Below are 21,268 nucleotides of genomic sequence, written 5' to 3'. Positions count from 1 at the left end.
TACCGATGTGCCGGGCGCCTCACCTGTGGCAGGAGGTGGTGAGAAGGTAGGACGAGCAGGTGAACTGTAGCGTGAAGTCCAGCTTGTCGTGCGAGGAGCCATCCTCCGTCTGCGTGTGCGGTGGCGGTGGTGGTGGTGGTATTGAAACGCACGCACACCAGCTCCGGTTAACTGCCATTACTCACCTGTGCGGCGCGGTTGTGATATCCCTAGCCGGGGGAGGGGGCTGGGAGATGTGTGTGAGCACACAGAAACCCCGCCCCACCTCGGTGGGGAATTGTATAAAAGGCGAGACCCTGAGAGAGAGAGAGTTCATCTTCTTGGTTCTTTCGGTAAAGTCACGTAGAATAAAAATAAAACATAATAAAATACAATTCTCACGACGTTTCGGCCACAACGCAAGCAGCCGGCCTTGGGTGAAGAAACAGGGCTGTCGGAAAGACAGCGTCCGAACGAACACCGCCAAGCTTGGCAGCGTATATTTAAGCTGGGTTAGGGGAGGAAGGGCGCCTTGACAAAGGAATTTGCATATCAACAGAGGAATTTAGCATATTCCTGGTTCTTTCGGTAAAGTCACGTAGAAGGGAAATAATAAAATAATAAAAATAAAACATAATAAAATTATGTTATTATATTATTTTATTATGTTTTTAATTATTATTTTCTTACGTCACGTAAAAGGGAAAAAAATACTAAATTTATTTTATTATTATGTTAAAATGTTATTATTTTATTATTTCCCTTCTACGTGACTTTACCCAAAGAACCAAGAAGATGAATCCCTGCAGTCAAGAAAAGTTTTAAATCGGAATTTAGCATATTTATGGAAAATGCAGATATGGGATTAGTCGCTACTTGTGGAATGCGTAGGAGGTGGGTGGGGGGGGTCTCAAAGTCATATTATGCCCGTGCATTATGTAGGATTAGCAGAGTTCAGTTGGGACAAGCCCAATACGAAGAACCAGCTGAATGAAGACCCAAGTCCATCTAGCTCGACCCTGGGACTCCTCTGACCCGCTGTAGTTCTAAGGGCCAGGCAAAGCAAGCCAGCGGTGCGACCCAATGTCCGTGTAAGGGCCGGCTTCGTGTGGCTGGCGGTCGAGACCTGGGCCAGGTCAGGTAGTCCCTTGAGAGTAGGCGAGTCAGAGCGGGAATACCTCCCTTGAGAGTAGCGGGTGAAGAGGCCGTTATACCTCTGTCAGTGTGAAGCTATAACAAATACGTGTTGCCTCTACTCAAACGCCTCTGTCGTCACGGTGCCAACTACACATGCACGCGCGCACAAAAAAATCCAAAGACAAAGACCGCCCCCTCCCCCCGTATAGCCTTCAACATACTATTGGGGCAAGTGCTATTCACGAGTAGCACCTATGCTATGAAGGCCGGCACTGCATACGAGGGAGGGTGGACCACGCCCGGCCGCCTTTGTCTCCCTGGTGGCGACGTTTAGACAGTGCACTAGATATGCATTTTGAAGCTGGGTCGACCTAGGGGAGAGGCCCAGGACCGGTGCAGATAAATAATCGCTGCTGGCGTGAGCGGGACTCGAACCCGGGTCGCCGGTTTCGTAGCGTGGCCCGTTCGCGTGTGTGTGTGTGTGCGTGTGTGCGGGCGCGGCACGGGCTAGAGAAGAGATGGAGTGATGCGGTACAGGAGGATGTGGAGCTGAGTGGACTTGCCGATGACTGGTACCAGCGGTGTCAAGATCGGCCTCTGTGGAGGAGGCTCGTGAAGGGCGCTGCTACTGGGCAGTTGGAGGCAGTCGCCCTCCAACAACAACGGAGGGCGGAGGAGCGACGCTCACAACAACGAGCGGAGCGCCGGGTGGCTAAAGCACAGCAAGTTGGTACAGTAGGGGGCACAGGTGGTGCATCAGCCAGTCATCTCGGTCAGTCGAACCGTGGTACCTGGGTCTGCCCCGTGACCTCCTGCCAGCGGGCGTTCGACACTTCACGTGGCCTCAAGGTGCACTTGGCCTGGCACAAGCGTCGTGGTGACGTCACCGCCACTTAGTGGAGAATGGTGGTTGTTGTTGTTGTGCGTGTGTGCGCGTGTGCGTGCGCAACCGTACGTGCAAGGGGCCTCACCTTGACCATGAACGCGAGGGAGCCCTTGAGCTTTTGCGGCATCACGATGGACTGGACGTTGAATGCGACGTGCATCTCGTTCGAGACGCCTACGGGAGGGCAGAGAAACATTGCGAGGCGTGAACGGTCCCCCCCGTCTCACGCGTACTCACCCGTGCGAAAGGGTTCGTGTGTGTGTGAGCGTGTGTGTGTGCGAGTTTGTGAGTTTGTGAGCGTGTGAGCGTGTGTGTGAGTTTGTGAGTGTGTCTGTGCAGCGGTTAGCAGCTACGCCGCGAACCAGGTGACGTGGGTTCGATTCCCGCTCCAGGCCAACACGGCAATCACAGGTGCTGCTCGCTAACAGCACTTGCCCCCAACAACAGCCTGTTCAGGCTACACGGGGGATGTTTTGTCTTTGTAATTGTGTGAGAGTATGCGTGAGTGTGTATGATTGGACACGGGTTTGTGTGATTGTGTGAGAGCGTGTAATTGTGTGAGGGTGTGTGTGTGTGCTTGCATGAAAGGGTGCGTGAGCGTGCGTGAGGGAGCGTTCGTGCGAGTGTCAGTCCACGCGGGCCGCTGCAGCGGGACAAAGGATTTTCCACACCGGGACATCAACATCCACCTCCACATTAGCACGGCTTGGCTACGTACGGTGCGAAAGAAGTTCGACGCACACGCACACACGTGGTGGAGAGGCGAGCGGCGGAGGCATGCATGGGCGAGCGACAACAACGACAAATGACGCCGCATAGTTACCACTACGCTGCTCAAAGTAGTCCCTCCCACGCCTCCGATTAGCGCGGTTTGGCTACGTACGGTGCGAACGAAGTTCAACGTACGTGCACGCAAGTCTCCCTCAACGGTTGGCTCCGATTAGCGCGGTTGGCTGAGCTTCGGTGCACAAGACGTTCAGCATAGTAGTAGGTTTTTACCCTTTCAACTGGTACAAAAACTGACACCTTTATACAAGGCATCATGTTTGCAATAACCACAACACAAGCAGTCAAAATGCAAACAAAAAGAAACAACTCTGATAATGATATGCACTGTCCTTGAAGTTGATTGGTCCACACCCGAGACAGCTTTCCTTAGAGCCTAGTCTCACACGGTGTTGGACCAGATGACGCCAAAAGGCGTACAACTCAAAGACAGCGCACTATCAGAGTATTGAGAGCTCGGGGTAAGCATTTACACTATGAGACATCTCCTTTACCAGCGGCAAAACATAGTAATAAGTTTTTACCCTTTCAACTGGTACAAAATTTCAGCATACATACACACTGCCCACGGACGAACACTGCCGCTCATAGACTCAACACGTACATTTCGGCTTCGGCCCGCTGTACGCCAGAGGTCGCAACCGGGTACCCGATACCCGTACCCTACCCGTACCCGGCCGGGTACGGGTACAGGTACCCGTTTGCGACCCTGGTGCGGCCGGGTACGGGTAAGGAATCAAAACCCGTTTGCGACCTCTGCTGTGCGCGTGCTCGTTCAACGCCCGAACGAGAGACGGGCGGCTGGAGGGGCACGGGGGGCTAAGGTGGAGGGGGCTGGGGGGTTGAGGGGCTGTGGGGGGGGGAGGGTGTTGGGGGGGGTCAAGGGGCGCTCACCGGCGGGCAGCTGGAAGGGGACCGCGATCCCGTCGTTCGCCGCGGCGCCGGGCGGCCTCAGCAGCCTCATGTTGAGCGAGTCGAGGACGTTGAGCTCCATGGACTTGAGCTGAGCCTCGCCCTTGTTGGCCACGATCAGCGACACGACCACCTTGCTGCCACCGCTTCCCGCGTCGCCCTGGACGTCGTACGTCTACGCGCGAGCGGTGAGCGGTGGGGGGGGGGGGGGGGTCGCGAGGATGAGTGGCAGAGGTCGCAACCGGGTACCCGATACCCGGCTACCCGTACCCGGCCGGGTATGGGTACGGGTAACCGTTTGCGACCCTGGTGCGGCCGGGTACGGGTAGGCCGTGAGTCACTGGTGAGTAACCGTTTGTCACTCATTTCCCAACGTCTTGTCTCTTCTCACAATTCAAGTTCCTAGAATCAACCCACCCGCGCCTGCAACATGGCTTCATCCCAGAGGTCGCAATCGGGTACCCGTACCCCACCCGATACCCGGCCGGGTACGGGTAGCCGGGTACGGGTACGGGTAATGAATCAAAACCCGTTTGCGACCTCTGATGAGTGGCGACGTGCAAAGACGGGACAAAGATCCTCCCTCCCCCTACCCTTTTTACTTTCAATAGGAGCCCGGTACAGAGCGAAAACCGCGACGTGGGGTGGGGTGGGGTGGGGGGGTACAGAAACTCCACAGACCTCGGTCACGGACACTATGGCACCAGGGTTTAAAGAAGCAGCTGCTAACTTAAGACCGAGTCGACCGATGGGAGGGAGGGGGCCGGGGCCGGGACCGGTTCAGGTAATCGTCACTGGCAATTGGTGGCCATGAGCAGGAATGGAACTCGGGTCGCCGGGTTCGCAGGGCAGCGCGCTAGCCGCTGCACACCGCCGCTCCCCACACGCACCAAGGCAAACAAAAGCCGCGCACATCGATTCATTTTGTAGCAGGCAAATAAACACCCTAGACTCGGAGAAAAATTCACGCGACCACGGGGAAAGAAGCACGCACACTCCAAATATACAATGGCAGCAGGCATCGTCAGGGTCGGGATCGAACCCACGACCTCCTGTATACCAGGCAAGGTAGTTAACATCTCCTAGCCACCGTGATGATGATGAGAGAGAGAGACACGCAAACTCCAAATATACAGCGGCAGCAGGCGTCGTCAAGGTCGGGATCGAACCCACGACCTCCTGTATACCAGGCAAGGTAGTCAACATCTCCTAGCCACCGTGATGATGATGAGAGAGAGACACGCACACTCCAAATATACAGCAGTAGGCGTCGTCTAGGTCGGGATCGAACCCACGACCTCCTGTATACCAGGCGAGGTAGTTAACATCTCCTAGCCACCGTGGCCCCCCCCCCCCCGACTTCTACCGGCATCGTTTTTTTGACCATACTTCACCACGCTGGTGAGTGCAGTGCAGTGCAGGTTCGTGAAGGCGGTGTCTGGGGGAGGGTGGTGGGCCCGGAGATCGGTGCAGATGCAGCGCTCGCCACTGATCTTAGCCGTGGTCGGAAATCAAACTCGGATCGATTGATTCTCCTCCCATCCCGAGGAGGTAGTGAACCTCAAGAGGTTCATCAAGACCCGGTAATGATTCACGAAGATGTTCAAGTGTCTCTCTCTCTCTCTCGCTTTGATGTGCCACAATCCTAACCCTGAGTTGTGGGGGATCAGAAGTCGGAACTTACCAACTTGAGGTGGGAGTTCTCGGCCAGGAGCTTGTACCTGGACATCGGCTGGTGAAATAAAGCGACAGAACAAAGAAACACACGAAATATCAGGGCAGCGATGGAGACTCCATTTGTCGGGTAAAAAGACGCTTCTGCATCGCGTGTTTGTTGAACTTCTTTCGCACCGTACGTAGCCAACCGCGCTAATCGGAGGTGCGGGGGAAGGACAACAATCTAAACATGAAAATTCGTTCTGAAGAAATCGGATTTCAATCGAGATGATTTCAAAGTGCACAACTCCGATGGCTTCCTAATGTAATAAAGCTCGTTGAAATGACTCCTGGAATCCGTATTTTATTCAACTTGTATCACAGCTTTTCCTTCACGCTGCTGACAGGCAGCGTGAGAGGGACAGAGAGACAGAGAGAGACGCACTGCCACGTGGCAACCCGGAGCCCCGCTCACGCGTGGCCCCTTTCCCTCCGTTCGTTCCCGTTCTGACCACGTGTCGTTCGTCTCCACCCCTATTTAATACCCGGGTCACGTGGTACGTTTCCACCAATCCTGGCTAGCCTCCATGGAATATTCTAGGCCCCCTCGCAAGCTGCCGGGACCACGCCCCTGACTCGTCTCCCCATTGGCTGTGGCCAAAGCCAGCAGAACCAATCCCCTACTTCCAGCTGTCACCTTTCCATTACGTCAGGGCCACGCCCCTAGGCTTCCCCCCATTGGCTATAACCCAGGACCGGCAAAGCCAATCATCATGACGAGTTGTGATACGTCATTGAGCCTGATATATCCTCACATTACACTAATATCGGAATAAAGAGCATTCCGAAAGGATCTAGAATTCAAATCTAGAATTCCGGAAGGAAAGCGCGCAATGATGCGGTGGCGGTCTTTGTTCGACGGTTAAGCCAAAATCCGCTGCTGCGAGGATGACCGGAGTTCGCGTGACGCTTTATGCTACCTGACGAGATCAGCGAAGGTATTAAACGTGCCAGGCATGTGCGCCCACAATCGTGGAAACCGCCCAACTTGACGACGCGGCGCTTCCCAGTGCCGGGCCAGACGGGATTCACCAGGCGGGTGAGTTTTTCACCGACGCTGAGACCGTGACGGCGGCATTAAGACGTACAAGTGGGCCGGGCTGTGGGAGGGAGGGGATCCATACTCTTTGTTTCGGTAAAGTCACGTAGGTAAAAAAAATCAATTAAAATGAAAACAAATAAATTAAATCACGACGTTTCGGAGGCAACACAAGCTTCCGTCTTCAGGTGGCAGCGGTCACAGCAAAATGACTGTATCAAGTGAAGAGTAATGACTGTATCAAGTGAAGAGTAATGACTGTATCAAGTGAAGAGTAATTACTGTATCAAGTGAAGAGTACACTATGGGAACCTCATTTGCCAGTAAAAATATGATAATTGGTTCTTTACCCTTCTATCTGGCAACAAAACTGACACCTTTTTACAAGAAGTCATGTTTGCATAGACCGCAATACCTGCAGTCATAATACAAACAAAAGAACATAACTCTGATAATGTGCACTGTCCTTAAAGTTGATTGATCCACACCCGAGACAGCTTTCCTTAGAGCCTAGTCTCATATGGGTTGGACCAGATGAGTTGTGCGCCTTTTGGCGTCATCTGGTCCAACCCATATGAGACTAGGCTCTAAGGAAAGCTGTCTCGGGTGTGGATCAATCAACTTTAAGGACAGTGCACATTATCAGAGTTATGTTCTTTTGTTTGTATTATGACTGCAGGTATTGCGGTCTATGCAAACATGACTCTTTGTAAAAAGGTGTCAGTTTTGTTGCCAGATAGAAGGGTAAAGAACCAATTATCAAGTGAAGAGTAATTACTGTATCAAGTGAAGAGTAATTAATGTATCAAGTGATTTTGCTGTGAGGGTTCCATCTGAAGACGGAAGCTTGTGGTTGCCTCCGAAACGTCGTGATTTAATTGATTTGTTTTCATTTTAATAGATTGTTTCACCTACGTGACTTCACCGAAAAAAACTAAAAGTATGGATCTCCTTGCAGTCACGAAAACTTCAAATCTAGGGAGGGGACTGCCAGCTAACCCCGCGTGTCCCGGTTCAGCTTCCCAGAAATCCGGAAACTTCCTTCATTACAACCAAGCCCCGTGGCGCGAGGTCGACCCCCGCGTGCGCCCCCCTCGCCGTGGGATCCTCGCGCGACGCGAGGCTTACGGGCAGCAGGACGGGCAGCTCATCGCCGTTCTGCAGGGGGGCGGCCTTTCCAGGCGACGCGGCCTTCTCTTCCCGGCTCTTCCGGCTCTTCCGGGACGACTCGCCATCCTCCTCCCGGCTCTTTCGGCTCTTCCGGGACGACTCGCCATCCTCCTCCCGGCTCTTGCCGTTCTTCCGGGACGACTCGCCATCAGCTTCCCGGCTCTTGCCGCTCTTCTGGGACGAATCGCCATCCTCCTCCCGGCTCTTCCGGCTCTTCCGAGACGATTTTCCGTCTTCTTCCCTGCTCTTCCGAGACGGCTTGCTGTGCCCGTCCCTGCTCTTCCGGCTTTTCCGGGACGCGTCCCCCTCCTCCTCGTGACTTTCGGAGCTCTTCCGACTCTTCTGCGATGACGAACCCTCCTCCTTGCGGCCCTTCCGGCTTTTCTGCGATGGTTCCTCCTCCTCTTGGCAACTCTCCCGGCTCTCCCGGGGGGTTGCGACCTCCTCTTCGCCCTTCTCGTGCCTCTTCTCGCTCTGCAAAACGAAACCGGAGAAGCCGCCGTTGGCTAAGGGCGTTGAGAAGAGAGAGCCGAGTGGACGGCTCTTACGCCAATTCCCAATCAGGGTCATCGGAGATCGAGATATTAAAGCGACAACCATTCCCATCCGCAGGCGTCTATATGGTCAGGTCAACTCCACTCCCTTTCAACAGAGTGCGGATTGAAGCCATTCGAAGCTCACCGTTAACTCCGTATAGAGTTCTGCACGTTCAAGTGATCACCATTCCCATGGTACAAATGAGAGAGGATGGAGACAGGTGCAGAGCGAGAGATAAGGAGAGTGAGAGTGAGAGAGCTAGTGAGAGAGCTCGCGAGAGGGACGGGTGGAGTGAGAGGGACCCTACGTTGTCCGCGACTTCCGGCTCGTGTGCTGCTGAAGGCGCCGTGCTCTCGATGAACTCGTACTGCAAGACACAGCAACACAACACGACGAAGAAGTTGCGCAACAAGTAACGTACGATGAACTTCTTTCGCACCGTACGTAGCCAGCCCTGCTAATCGGAGATTCAGCGGTTGAACGGGACCCCCAGAGTCGTCTTGAAATGGGAAAATGTAAACTAGAGGAAACGTGCATCATTAACTACAGCCACATGTAACATTAACTACAGGGACATGTATTCTTCATTACAGGCACACGCAACCTTAACCACAGTGACACGCACGTACAGCCAGGTGAACTACCTTGGCTTTGGATGGAGACACTGCGTCTGACAGCCAGAAATCCAAATCGTTCAGCTGTGGAGAGCAGAGACCACCAATACACACACACACACACAAAGGTAAAGCAATGTGAGGTCTGTGCAGGTGTGTGCTGTGTGTGGGGCATATGATGCGTTTGTGCTGTGTGAGTGGCATGTGTTACTGTGTGAGTAGCATGTGTGCGTGTGTGCGTGATGTGGGCTGTGCGTGTGAGGTGTGTGCTGTGCATGTGGTGTGTGTGCTGCGTATGTGTGCTGCGTGTGCGTGATGCGTGTGTACGTGTGTGGGGAGCAGTAATGTAGCGCTTAGCGCGCTGCGCTACAAACCCGGCGACCCGAGTTAGATTCCTGCTCATGGCCAACACCAGTGACGATTATCTAAATCGGTCTTGGGCCTCCCCTAGGTCGACTCAGCCTCAAATGAGTACCTGCCGCAGTGTGTGAACATCACTAACAGCACTTGTCCCAACAGTCTGTTAAGCCTATATGGGGGATCTTTGTCTTTATTTTTTGTGGTGTGCTGTGAGCACTGTACGTGGGCGCTGTGTGTGTGCACGCTGTGTGTGTGCTGTCGCTGTGTGTGTGTGCGCACTGTGTGTGTGTGTGCTGTGTGTGTGTGTGTGCTGTGTGTGTGTGCGCGCTGTGTGTGTGCGCGCGCTGTGTGTGTGTGCTGTCGCTGTGTGTGTGTGCGTGCGTGCTGTGTGTGAGCTGTGTGTGTGCGCACACTCTGTGTGTGTATGGTCGATATTAGGGGGTGGGGAACTGCTTCCTTACCAAGACCCAAAACAGGAATTTCAATTTCCTTTTGTGTGCTGCACATTAAACACTCACTATGCTGCAATGTCACATCTGCGACGATGCTACACTAAGCTAAAATCCCAGTAACCTTGGCTCGATTCCGAGCAAATTCCTGGCAAATGGAATCTCCACATCTATGATTCATTGAGCCTCTTACGGCTTAAACAAAATAATATTATCAGGAGAGCGTCTGTAGAAACTGCTCTAACAGCAGCAACAGTTGGACACCCTACAGAAGTTGGTGGGGGGGGGTGCAGGGTGGTTCAGGATTATTAAAAAAATTGCGTCAAGATCACCGGGCCGGACACGCACCTCGTGGAATCCGGGTTTCAGACGCCCGCGATTAAGCCGGGTTGGGTTCTCAAGCGATCGGCTCGGCCCAATGATGAAACGAGGCGAGCAAAAAAAAGAAAAATTAACCCGTAAAAACAAAGTTTTTCACTATAAATCCTTTATATGCGTGGCGGCTAGAGTCCTCTCGTCCTCTGGCTTGAGATGGCTGCCACCTATGGGTCAGATGATTGCCTGCCACCATTAAGCAATTGGTAATTAAATATAAAAAAATAATTACCTAAAAAGTGTAACATTTTGGAAAAAAATTTTCACGAAAAGAAATTGTCACGCACAACGAGTCTGTGTGCAAACGGTCAGCTCGATTGGATCGCGGGAAGTGGGTTAAAAAAACGACCGAAAGATTTGCACGGTCGTAAGCGCGCAAGCGTGCAAGCAAGTGAACTTAATATAAAGGATTTAAAAAGAAACATCGCGTACAATGCGGTTTCTCGAATTGATTCAGCATTTTCTTGAATTCGTTTATTTGCCTCGTGACAAATGGCTACACAGCAGCAGGCTTGGACGGGGGAGGTTGCACCTCCACCTCGTGCAGACAAGATGTAATTGGAGGCGATCTCCGAACGAGCTCTGTTCAACCATCTTTCCGCAATATGCATATTCTCCAACAGGTGGCGAGAGTTCCGAATGGAAATCCCTTGCCCCTCAAGCCACTGTGACAACGAAACATCACCAACGCCAACAACCACATCACCGGGACGCGAGAGATTCGGTAGTCCGGGAAAATGTACAGGGACCCAGAGGTCAAAGATCAAGGGGGCGAAGATCGTACGTCTGCATTGGCGGACGTGATGGTGCCGCCCTCTCCATCGCCGGCCGCCCCCCTAGGCTCCGGGTCATGTGACGCGGCGGCCACCGCCTTCTTGTCCCCGTGCGAGCCGTGCCTCTTCCGTTCCTTCTGTCACAAAGCAAGCGGCAATGGTAACGACGGCGCAACGATGGCGATAACGATGCAAGGGTCGCTGGTTATGACAATCGAACGTGAGTAGGTAACGCAGGAGTAAAGACTATTTAAGGCCTCGACACAGAGACGTGGTTTCTCTGTGTACCTATGTACGTCTCTCTCTCTCTATGTATCTCTGTGATATCTGTCTCTGCTTATATGTCTGTCTATATGTCTCCGGTTCTGTGTTTTATCTCTCTCTCTCAAATTTAGCATTCTCAGGAAGAACGTAATCAACCAGGTAGGGTGTTGACTGTTATGTTATCCGACTCTCTGTTGTATTACATTACATTTCTAAGTATACTAGATTTGTGTTTCTATTTCATTTATACCTGATGACGATTGCTTGTGTTGCAATCGAAACGTCGTATGCTAGTATTTAATTTATTATTTTCTCTTTATACGTGACTTTACCGAAAGAACCACAGAGTAAAGACTGCTCAAGTCTATCGGGTTTGTTTTCTAAGGCTGGGGGGTCAGGTTTAGGGTTTTCTGGTTGGAGTCAGGTTCAGGGTCGGAATCAGGATTATGGTTCTGGTTGGAGTCAAGTTCAGGGTTGGAGTCAGGTTCAGGGTCGGAATCAGGTTCAGGGTTTCTGCTTGGAGTCAGGTTCACGGTTCTCCCTGGAGTCAGGTTTAGGGTTTTGGGTGGGGTCAGGTTTATAGTTCTGCATGGGATCAGGTTTAGGGTTCTGGCTGGAGTCGGGTTTAGGGTTTTGGGTGGGGTCAGGTTTATAGTTCTGCCTGGGATCCGGTTTAGGGTTCTGGTTGGAGTCGGGTTTAGGGTTTTGGGTGGGGTCAGGTTTAGAGTTCTGCGTGGGATCAGGTTTAGGGTTCTGGTTGGAGTCAAGTTCACGGTTTCGGCTGGAGTCGGGTTTAGGGTTAGAGTCAAGTCTACGGTCCTCACTGGAGACGGGTTTAGGGTTTTGGGTGGGGTCAGGTTTAGAGTTCTGCGTGGGGTCAGGTTTATTGTTCTGGTTGGAGTCAAGTTCACGGTTTCGGCTGGAGTCGGGTTTAGCACGAGCATCAGCGAGCCGCAAGACAGGATGAAGGCGTCAAACGTCGGTGGTAGAAGAGAGGGTCAAAACCTTGTCCTTCTTGCCCTTCTTCCTGTCCTTCTCCTTGTCTTTGCCCTTGTCCTTCTCTTTGCTCTTCCTCTTGTCCTTGCCCTGCTCTTTGCTGCTCATCTTGCCCGGCTGCACGGGGCTCTCGCTGTCCGGCGAGACGATGCGATGAGTCTTCACCGGCAGCTTGTCGCCGTCGGTCAGCGGCCTGGCAAGCGAGCAGAGGCATCGTCGCTCACCGTCACCACCACCACCACCACCATCATCATCACCGCCATCGTCAAAGACAAAGATCCCATCCCTCCCCCCTCCCCACCCCCGGGACAGCCTGTGAGCAAGTAGCGGAATATAGGAGGTCGTGGGTTCAATCCCCGACGCCTGCTGTATAAATTTCGATTTAAAGCTTTCGTGACTGCAGGGATTCATCTTCTTGGTTCTTTCGATAAAGTCACGTAGAAGGGAGGTAATAAAATAATAAAAATAAAACATAATAAAATAATTCTCACGAAGTTTCGGCCACAACGCAAGCAGCCGTCATCAGGTGAAGACCAGGTCTGTTCAGACGCTGTCTCCCCGACAGACCTGGTCTTCACCTGAGGACGGCTGCTTGCGTTATGGCCGAAACGTCGTGAGAATTATTTGATTATGTTTTATTTTTATTATTTTATTACCTCCCTTCTACGTGACTTTACCGAAAGAACCAAGAAGATGAATCCCTGCAGTCACGAAAAAAGCTTTAAATCGAAATTTTGTTTAAGTTCAAGATGAAGCAAAAATTACTCACTTGTCCAAATCCATGTCCAGAGCTTTGTAGGGGTCTTTTGGGTCGAACCTTTTATCTTCATCGTCACTGGGGAGGGCGTCCTGGGTCAACACGAACATCGCAGAGCTTAGCCGGGAGACGTCTCCCCCGGGGGAGACCGGCGCTGCGCCAGTGAGCAGCGATTTAATAAAAACAACAACAACAACAACGGGCAGCATGGGGACGTGCAGCGGGCCAGAGGCATGAGTCACCGCCTCGGTGCTGAATGTTTGCTCACCGCATCAGGCGCTGGCTCTTAAAGATGAGATGGCTCATGGGGGACGGCTAGGAGGGGGGGGGGGATGGAGAAACTCCAAAGCACGCGTACACACAGACAAAGCATCCCCCACCTTCCTACAGCCTTTAACAGACTGCAGAGGGGCAAGTGCCTTTCGTGAGCGCCTATGAAGGCTGGCGTGTCTCTCCAGGACTCATGCTTACACACTTGCGTTAGGTACTCGTTTAAGGCTGAGTCGACCTAGGGGAAGCCCCGGACCGGTTCAGATATTCGTCACCGATGTTTGGTTGCGAGTGAATCGGACATTGCAATTGGAATCTTTATTTATCGTGGAGAAATCCGATGAGCCATGAAGCTCTTTTTCACGGATGTCCAGGAGGGGCGAAAGTAGCAATGGAATGGGTTCATAGCGCAGTGCACTAATGACTCTGCCACCGCTCACACACACACACACACTCGCTTGCAAATGTTCATTCACACGTGCACATCCAAAAACAGATAAACACACATCTCCTCTCACAAGCACACCCCCCCCCCTATGCGCACAGTAAACAGGCCTCCAATTACACAAAGATCCCCCGTGTAGCCTTGAAAGGACTGTTGGGAAAGTGCTATTAGAGAGCAAATATGAAGGCCGGCATGACACACGATGAGGTGGGTGGCCAACACCACGCCCGGTCGCCTTTGTCTTCCTATTGCAATTGTTTACACACCGCACCAGGTACTCATTTGAGGCCGAGTCGACCTAGGGGAGGCCCAGAATAGATAATCGTCACTGCTGTTGGCCGTGAGCGTGAATCGAACTCGGGTTGCCGGGTTCGTAGCGCAGCACGCTAACCGCTACGCTACCGCTCCCCACAGACGCACAACGCTAATTGGCTGTGAGCACGAATCGACCACGGGTCGCCGGGTTCGTAGCGCAGCACGCTAACCGCTTCCCTGCCGCTCCAATCACACACCCGACAAGAGACACGCGCGCATGCACAAACGACCCATCCACACACACACAGGCACACATCCTCAACAACAACCACGGCCGTCTTTTCCCCACGAGGTGGCGGTGACGTCACCGGGGCTCTTGTGCTAGATTCGGTGAACTTTAAGGTCACGTGAAGCACGCATAACAACACGCAATATCAGAGCGGCGAGGACAGCTGCTTGCGTTGTGGCCGAAACGTCTTTCATTATTTCCCTTCTACGTGACTTTACCGAAAAGAACCAAGAAGATGAATCCCTGCAGTCACGAAAGCTTTAAATCGAAAGCTCCAATGGCTTTCTAATATCGGAAGGATAAACGTTCCCCGACGGCCACAGAAGCGCATCTGAAAGAGCGCGATGCAGTAACGACAGGAGGTCACGGGACAGACCCAGATGCTGTGCGGTTGACCAACTGAGATGACGGACAGTTGCCCCCTTACCTGTAATCCTCACTGTGCCACCTCGCTGCATTTTATCCGCGCACACACACCAGGCCGCCTTTGCAGACGAGAAATTGTTTTTCGTGTCTCCGTGCGTTTATTTCACGCACGCGCGCACATGCGCACGTACGCACGCAACAACCGGCAGCGACATCACCACCATGGCGCTTGTGCCAGGCTATATGCATGTTAAGGCCACGTACAGACACACAAACACACACGCGCGCGCCCAGCACCTCGGGCATCTCCTCGGTGACGATGTCGACCGTCTGCGCGGGCGCGATGTCCTCCTCGCTGTCGGCCGTGCGGTGCCGCCGCCTGCGCCGCCGCCCGTCCTTGTCGCCCTTGCGACGCGCCTCCCCCCCGCCCGCCGCGGTGCGCTGCTTGCGTCGCCGCTCCTCCTCCTGCCGCGCCAGCTGCTCCGACGACGCGTGCAAGCCTGTGCGGGCCCATTGGCGAGACGCAAACCGCATGTCGTCGTCCCCTCTCGAAGTCGACTGTTATTGCAATTCACTACTCTACGGGACGTCTGGCAAAAAAATAAAGCATTAACAAGCCGTAACGTTCTCCAGCACACTCTGAGGTTGTTTCGGTAAAGTCATGTAGGTAAAATAATAATAGTGAAATAAAATGAAAACAAATAAATTAAATCGCGACGTTTCGGAGGCAACGCAAGTCTCCGTCTTCAGGTGGGACCGTCACAGCCAAATTGACTGTATCAAGTGAAGAGAAATCCAAGAGACAAGATCTTATATACTGGTTCAGGGGAGGGGGGAGGAGCTTATCTAAACTATGGCTCCTCCCCCCTCCCGTCACGACCGATCCCACCTGCTTCAACTGCCGTTCGGCGAGACTCGGGATGAGGCCATCATACGCAGAGGGGCTGTCGCGGATCAATATAACGGAGGAAGAGCGCACATGCACGCTGGCACGGGGGAGGGACAACCCCACGTGCAGGGCCCGTGGGCTGCGTGTTGGCGAAGGCGGGGGGGGCGCGCCTACCTGGCATTTTCAGCGGCACGTCGAGGTCAATCTCCACGACGGGGATGTGGTTCACTCCTGGCGAGGAGTTCTAGAGGACAAAAGGACAAAGGCAAAGATCCCCCATGTAGCCTCAAAAGACTGTTTGGGGCAAGTGCTGTTTGCGAGCAACTGTGAAGGCCGGCACGGCACATGAAGGGGGGTGGGTGGCCAGCACCACGCCCGGCCGCCTTTGTCTCCACGAGTGGCGATGTTTACTACACACCGCACCAGGTACTCATTTGATGCCGAGTCGACCTAGGGGAGGCCCAGGACCGGTTCAGATAATCGTCACCGGTGTTGGCCGTTGAGCGTGAATCGAACTCCGGTCGTCGGGTTCGTAGCGCAGCGTAGCGCTAACCATTACGCTACCACTCCGCCCACATACACAAAGTACAAACATCAGCACCACGTGATGGCCAAATGTGTGCACACAACCGTAATGTGAAGACATCGCACGTGATGTGTCCGGTCCGCGTACTCTGGTTTGTAGTAAGCGGCTCCCTAGCAATCTAGTACACAACTGGGGGGGGGGGGGGGGGTGGCGGTTACGGACCTTTTGGTGGGAGGGGGAGCTCTTGATGTAGTAGGGATTGCTCTCCTGATCCCGCTTGCGCTGCTCCCGCATCTGAAGGTGGTTGTGGGGGGGGGGACAAAAACACGTGGTCACGAGGGCCAGGGCTCAGTGCGGTGCCAGTGGTCGTGGGGTTAGGACCCTGAGGTTCCCTCCGCCTGATGCCCTTGTGAGGGCCAGGTCCGGACGGGCCAGTGGTCAGTCTCCCCTAGGTCTAGCCAGCCGGAGGGCTGGAGTAGGGAGAGTTGTAGGTACGATAGCCCGGAGGCTGTACCTCCCCAGGTTGTGGGTGAAAGGGGCCATCACCCCTTGTGTTAGGGATTAGTGTGAACTGTTTGGTGAAATAAAGCGTGTTGCCTCTACGAAGACTCCGTCTCCCTCCAAGAACATTACACATGGGGGGGGAGATGTTTGTTCCGAGTGTGCAAGTTGCCTTGTTCATCTCGTCCTTGCTGGGCTCCGGCTGCCGGCGTTGACTCTGCTCGCTGTGCTCCTCCACGATGCCTCGTCTCCGCTTGCCCTCGTTCTCCCCGTCCTCCTCTTCCTCCTCCTCCTCGCTTCCCGACGAGGGCTCGTTAATCCAGCTGTCGAGGTCCAGCCTGGACAACAACGACAACCGCTGTTGGCCACTAAGTGGGCGACCTCTCCAGTGCTGCTGCGGTGGTCCACTTCCTGCCCCGCCTGCTTCCCCCCGACCCCACTTCTCTCTCCCGCCCCTACTGCCGAGGCCGATAGAACCTCGTGCCACGGCAGATCTGTCGCCTACTTCAACACTATACACTACTATACACTACACTATACACTACACTATGCACTACTCTATACACTACACTACTCTATACACTACACTACTCTATACACTACACTACTATACACTACACTACTATACACTACTATACACTCTACTATGCACTACACTATGCACTACACTATGCACTACACTACTATACACTACTATACACTACAATGTACTACACTACTATACACTACACTATACTATACAATACACTACACTATACACTACACTACTATGCACTATACAATACACTACACTACTATACATTACACAATACACTACACTACTATACACTACACTACTAAACACTACACACTACACTACTAAACACTACACTACTATATACTACACTCTACACTACACTATACACTACACTACACACTACACTACACTACTATATCTTAACCGGTCCTGGGCCCTTCCTTTTGATTTCACCACGGCGCTAGTGCAAGGGGTGGCGCGCACGTGTCATCGGTGTGGTTAGTGTCAGCGCTGCGGTCTCACCCATCCGGGATGGGTACTTTCTTCTGGGCCTTGGGCGCCACGGGGTTGAGTTCCCCGGAGAAGAGTGAGGCCACCTCCGTCACCACGGCCACGTCCTTGACGTGCAGCTTCTGCACGTAGCGCACCAGCTGCAGCACCCCCGACGCCTGCACGCGGCGCGCGCGCGCAACACACGCCGCACGCCGCAACGTCGATTAGCACGGTTGGCTAATTCTAGATTTGAAGCTTTCGTGACTGCAAGGATTCATACTCGTAGTTCTTTCGGAAAAGTCACCATGTAGGTAAAAAATGAAATAACACGATCACAGGGGAGAGAAAGAGACACACGCAAAAACTCCAAATATACAGCAGGCTTCTTGGTTCTTTCGGTAAAGTCACGTAGAAGAGAAATAATAAAATAATACAAATAAAACGTACATGTTATACGTACATAATCCACAAGCCACTTCACGAGCGACACGCACACCGCACCAATGCCACCCACCCACCCCGCCCCAAAAATCTCGTCGGATCTCAGAAGCTAAGCAGGGCCGAGCGCTGGACAGGCGCTCGCGATCGGTGACGACTCACCCTCTCCTGCACCTCCAGGTCGCCGTTGTTCACAAACGGCGGCAGGCGGTCGGCCATGAGGCTGACGAGGTCAACGAGGCCGCTGCCGGCGTTGTCGTCGGGGTCGTCGGGGTCGCGACCCGACAGCGACCCCAGCAGCCAGGCGAACAGCTTGGCGGAATTGTGCACGTACACGGCCTGCACGTGGCCGGGCAGCGTGCACACGCGCGGGCGCAGGAGGGCTTCGAGGGTCACGCGCGGCTCCTCCAGGTGCCTGCGACGAGACGAAGGTCAGTTCCTTGTCCCTCCCCGTCACCTCCGAAGGGCACGGTTGGCGATGTACGGCGCGCGCGCGAGAAGTTCAACACGCACGCACGCATACGTCAGATCCCACACCCGCACCCCCCCACATCCCGACCGCCGCCACGTAGCCTTTTAGGATCGGTGGGAGCAAGAGCTGTGAAATATTTTTTATTCAACACATCCTCCCTCAAGTAATACACTGCAACATTAGGACGTTGCCGGGCGGTGATGCCAGGGCAGTCGACGGTTTCGGGCACATCGGACTCATCAGAGCAGGCGGGGGGAGGAGGGGAGGAGAGGAAGGTATTTTCTTTGGGGGAAGGGTGGGAGGGTTAGACGGTCATTGCCGTTCTGGGTTCAGGTGTTTAAGGGGCAAGAGCTATGAGCGATGGGTGGGTGTGGCTAGCACTTGGCATGGCACGAAGTGCTCATTGAAGACTGAGTCGACCCAAAAGGAAGGCCCCAGGACCGGTTAAAATATATTGGTCTTGACACTATTGCCGATGCTGCTACCGATGTTGCTGCTATTCCTGCTGCGAATGTTGATCACGATGTCGCTACTGATCCTGACGATGCTGATAATGCTGATGGTGGTGGTGATGTCGATGACGTGCAGCTTCAGATGCAGGGCTACGACATCAGCTGGGCAGCCTTCAACGTCATCGAGGTCCCGGGTTCAGCGAAATTCACGCACAAGGTAAGGGGATCCATACACTTTGGGTCTTTCGGTAAAGTCACGTAGGTGAAAATGAAAACAAATGACTTAAATCACGACGTTTCGGAAGCAACACAAGCACAACCGTCATTCAGGTGTTGACTGCCCCAGCAAAATGACCGAGGCGTCTGAAAAATGTTGCCGGAGCAGTCAACACCTGATGACGGATGTGCTTGTGTTGCTTCCGAAACGTCGCGATTTAATTTATGTGTTTGTCTTTTTCTACCTACGTGACTTTACCGAAAAAACCAAAAAGAGTATGGATCCTTGCAGTCACGAAAACTTCAAATCTAGAATCAATAAAAACTCTTTGGATCTTTGGGTAAAGTCAAGCAGATCTGTATCTACGTGGGAATTTTTGTCATTCAGCAGGCTAAACACTTCGCTGCCGCTGCGCACGATATGACTGCACGCGTAGGCCAGCGGTTGGGCAAGCAGATACAGGTTAGTCCCCGAGATACGATGGGGTCCGACTGACGATATTTCGATCTTACGATGGCGATACGACAAAATTGCCATCAACAACCTAACATCGTACACCATTGGTGTCATGACTCCTCGTAAAAAGGTGTCAGTTTTGTTGCCAGATAGAAGGGTAAAAAAACAATTATCATATTTTTTACTGGCAAATCAGGTACCAATGGTGTAAATGCTTACCCCGAGCTCTCATACTCTGATGGTGCATTGTCTTTGAGTTGTGCGCCTTTTGGCATCATCTGGTCCAACCCATGTGAGACTAGGCTCTAAGGAACGCTGTCTCGGGTGTGGACCAATCAACTTCAAGGACAGTGCATACATTATCAGAGTTATGTTTTTTGTTTGCATTATGACTGCAGGTATTGTGGTCTATGCAAACATGACTCCTTCCCGAAATTTCGACGAATCGTCACGATGCAAACTCTTGATCAGATCCCAGATTCTAATCGATATTTTGCTTTGGTCTCGATTCTCACCGACTTTCATTTGTATCGTTTGTCCTCTCCCTCTCTCGTCCGTACGCCCACCGTGGGATGTGCCCCCCCCCCCCCCCCGCGGCAATTCCACCGCCACGGAATTTTATTTGGACGTACTTCACCGCGCCGGTGAACGGAGACGGGCGCTTCCCCGCCCCCCACCCACCAGAGGTCGCAAACGGGTTTTGATTCCTTACCCGGGTAGGGTACGGGTATCGGGTACCCGGTTGTGACCTCTGGGAGACACGGGGGACATGCGGGGACGGAAGCAGGGGGAGAGGTGTGCGGCGGGGGGGGGGGGGGGGAGTAAAGCGGAGACGGGGAACACGCGAAGACAAGAGAGGGACGTGGGGCACAGAGGTGGGGAGATGGAGGGACAGGGGCGGGGGAGGCAAGGGGAGTTTGACGGGAGGTGTGGCAGGGCGGGGGGCGGAGGGCGGCGGGGGGCGGCGATCGCTGCTCACTCTGCAAACTCTCCGCAGATCCAGGCGGCGGCCGACAGGACGTCGGCAAGCCCCCGCTGGGGCCCCTCATCCAGCAGCAGCGCCATCTGGCGCACGGCGAAGGGGCGCACGGCGCGCACGCGCACCGCCACGTCCTGCAACTGCGAGGCGACGCGCGGCCCGTGCTGCGTGCCCTTCAGCCGAGTCAGCTCCACCAGCACGCTCACGTACCTGCACACGTACGAGAGAACGTACACACACGCTGACGTACCTACACACAAACACACACTCTCACGTACTTACACACACACACACACAAGCTCACGTACCTACACACACGCTCACGTACCTACACACACGCTCACGTACCTACACACACACTGACGTACCTACACACACTGACGTACCTACACACACACGCTCACGTACCTACACACACGCTGACGTAACTACACACACACTCTCACGTACCTACACACACACGCTCACATACCTACATACATACGAGAGAACGTACACACACGTGTGTTGTACCTACACACACACGCTAACGTACTTACACACACACACACACTCACTCACGTACCTACACACACGCTCACGTACCTACACACATACGAGAGAACGTACACATACGCTCACGTACCTACACCACAAGCTCACGTGAACATGCATAACAACACACGTATACATGCATGCATACGCTCACGCACTTACACATACAAGCTCATGTACCTACACACATGCGCGCACACGTAGACGTACACATGCACACATGCTTACTGACCTACATACACACACGCTCACTTACCTACACACACACACGCTCACTTACCAACACACACACATGCTCACATACCTACATACACACACGCTCACTTACCTACATACACACACGCTCACATACCTACATACACACACGCACCTACATACACACACGCTCACGTACCTACACAACAACCGTCATTCGCCAAC

The 21,268-nt window shown here is 53.4% G+C and overlaps 1 protein-coding gene across 8 annotated transcripts in view; it reads right to left on the bottom strand.

Annotated features, from left to right (window-relative positions):
• Positions 1-21,268, bottom strand: part of LOC144952403 (AP-3 complex subunit delta-1-like) — a 73,680-nt gene that overhangs the window by 6,365 nt on the left and 46,047 nt on the right. For 5 of the 8 annotated variants that reach the window (XM_078882801.1, XM_078882817.1, XM_078882840.1 and 2 more), the window contains 17 exons: positions 20,315-20,524; positions 17,901-18,153; positions 17,331-17,476; positions 16,464-16,629; positions 16,013-16,084; positions 15,439-15,508; positions 14,673-14,875; positions 12,763-12,842; positions 12,003-12,186; positions 10,745-10,870; positions 8,807-8,860; positions 8,470-8,529; positions 7,584-8,099; positions 5,385-5,432; positions 3,683-3,875; positions 2,088-2,176; positions 24-109 (listed from right to left, as the gene is read on the bottom strand). In XM_078882801.1, the coding sequence (XP_078738927.1) occupies positions 24-109; positions 2,088-2,176; positions 3,683-3,875; positions 5,385-5,432; positions 7,584-8,099; positions 8,470-8,529; positions 8,807-8,860; positions 10,745-10,870; positions 12,003-12,186; positions 12,763-12,842; positions 14,673-14,875; positions 15,439-15,508; positions 16,013-16,084; positions 16,464-16,629; positions 17,331-17,476; positions 17,901-18,153; positions 20,315-20,524 (2,556 nt within the window). The remainder of the gene's footprint in view (positions 1-23; positions 110-2,087; positions 2,177-3,682; positions 3,876-5,384; positions 5,433-7,583; positions 8,100-8,469; positions 8,530-8,806; positions 8,861-10,744; positions 10,871-12,002; positions 12,187-12,762; positions 12,843-14,672; positions 14,876-15,438; positions 15,509-16,012; positions 16,085-16,463; positions 16,630-17,330; positions 17,477-17,900; positions 18,154-20,314; positions 20,525-21,268) is intronic. The other 3 variants (XM_078882809.1, XM_078882823.1, XM_078882831.1) reach the window with 3 other exon arrangements.

Source organism: Lampetra fluviatilis, chromosome 3 (assembly GCF_964198595.1).
Source record: "Lampetra fluviatilis chromosome 3, kcLamFluv1.1, whole genome shotgun sequence".
Classification (NCBI taxonomy): domain Eukaryota; kingdom Metazoa; phylum Chordata; class Hyperoartia; order Petromyzontiformes; family Petromyzontidae; genus Lampetra; species Lampetra fluviatilis.
This window is presented reverse-complemented; position numbering and strand designations above follow the sequence as displayed.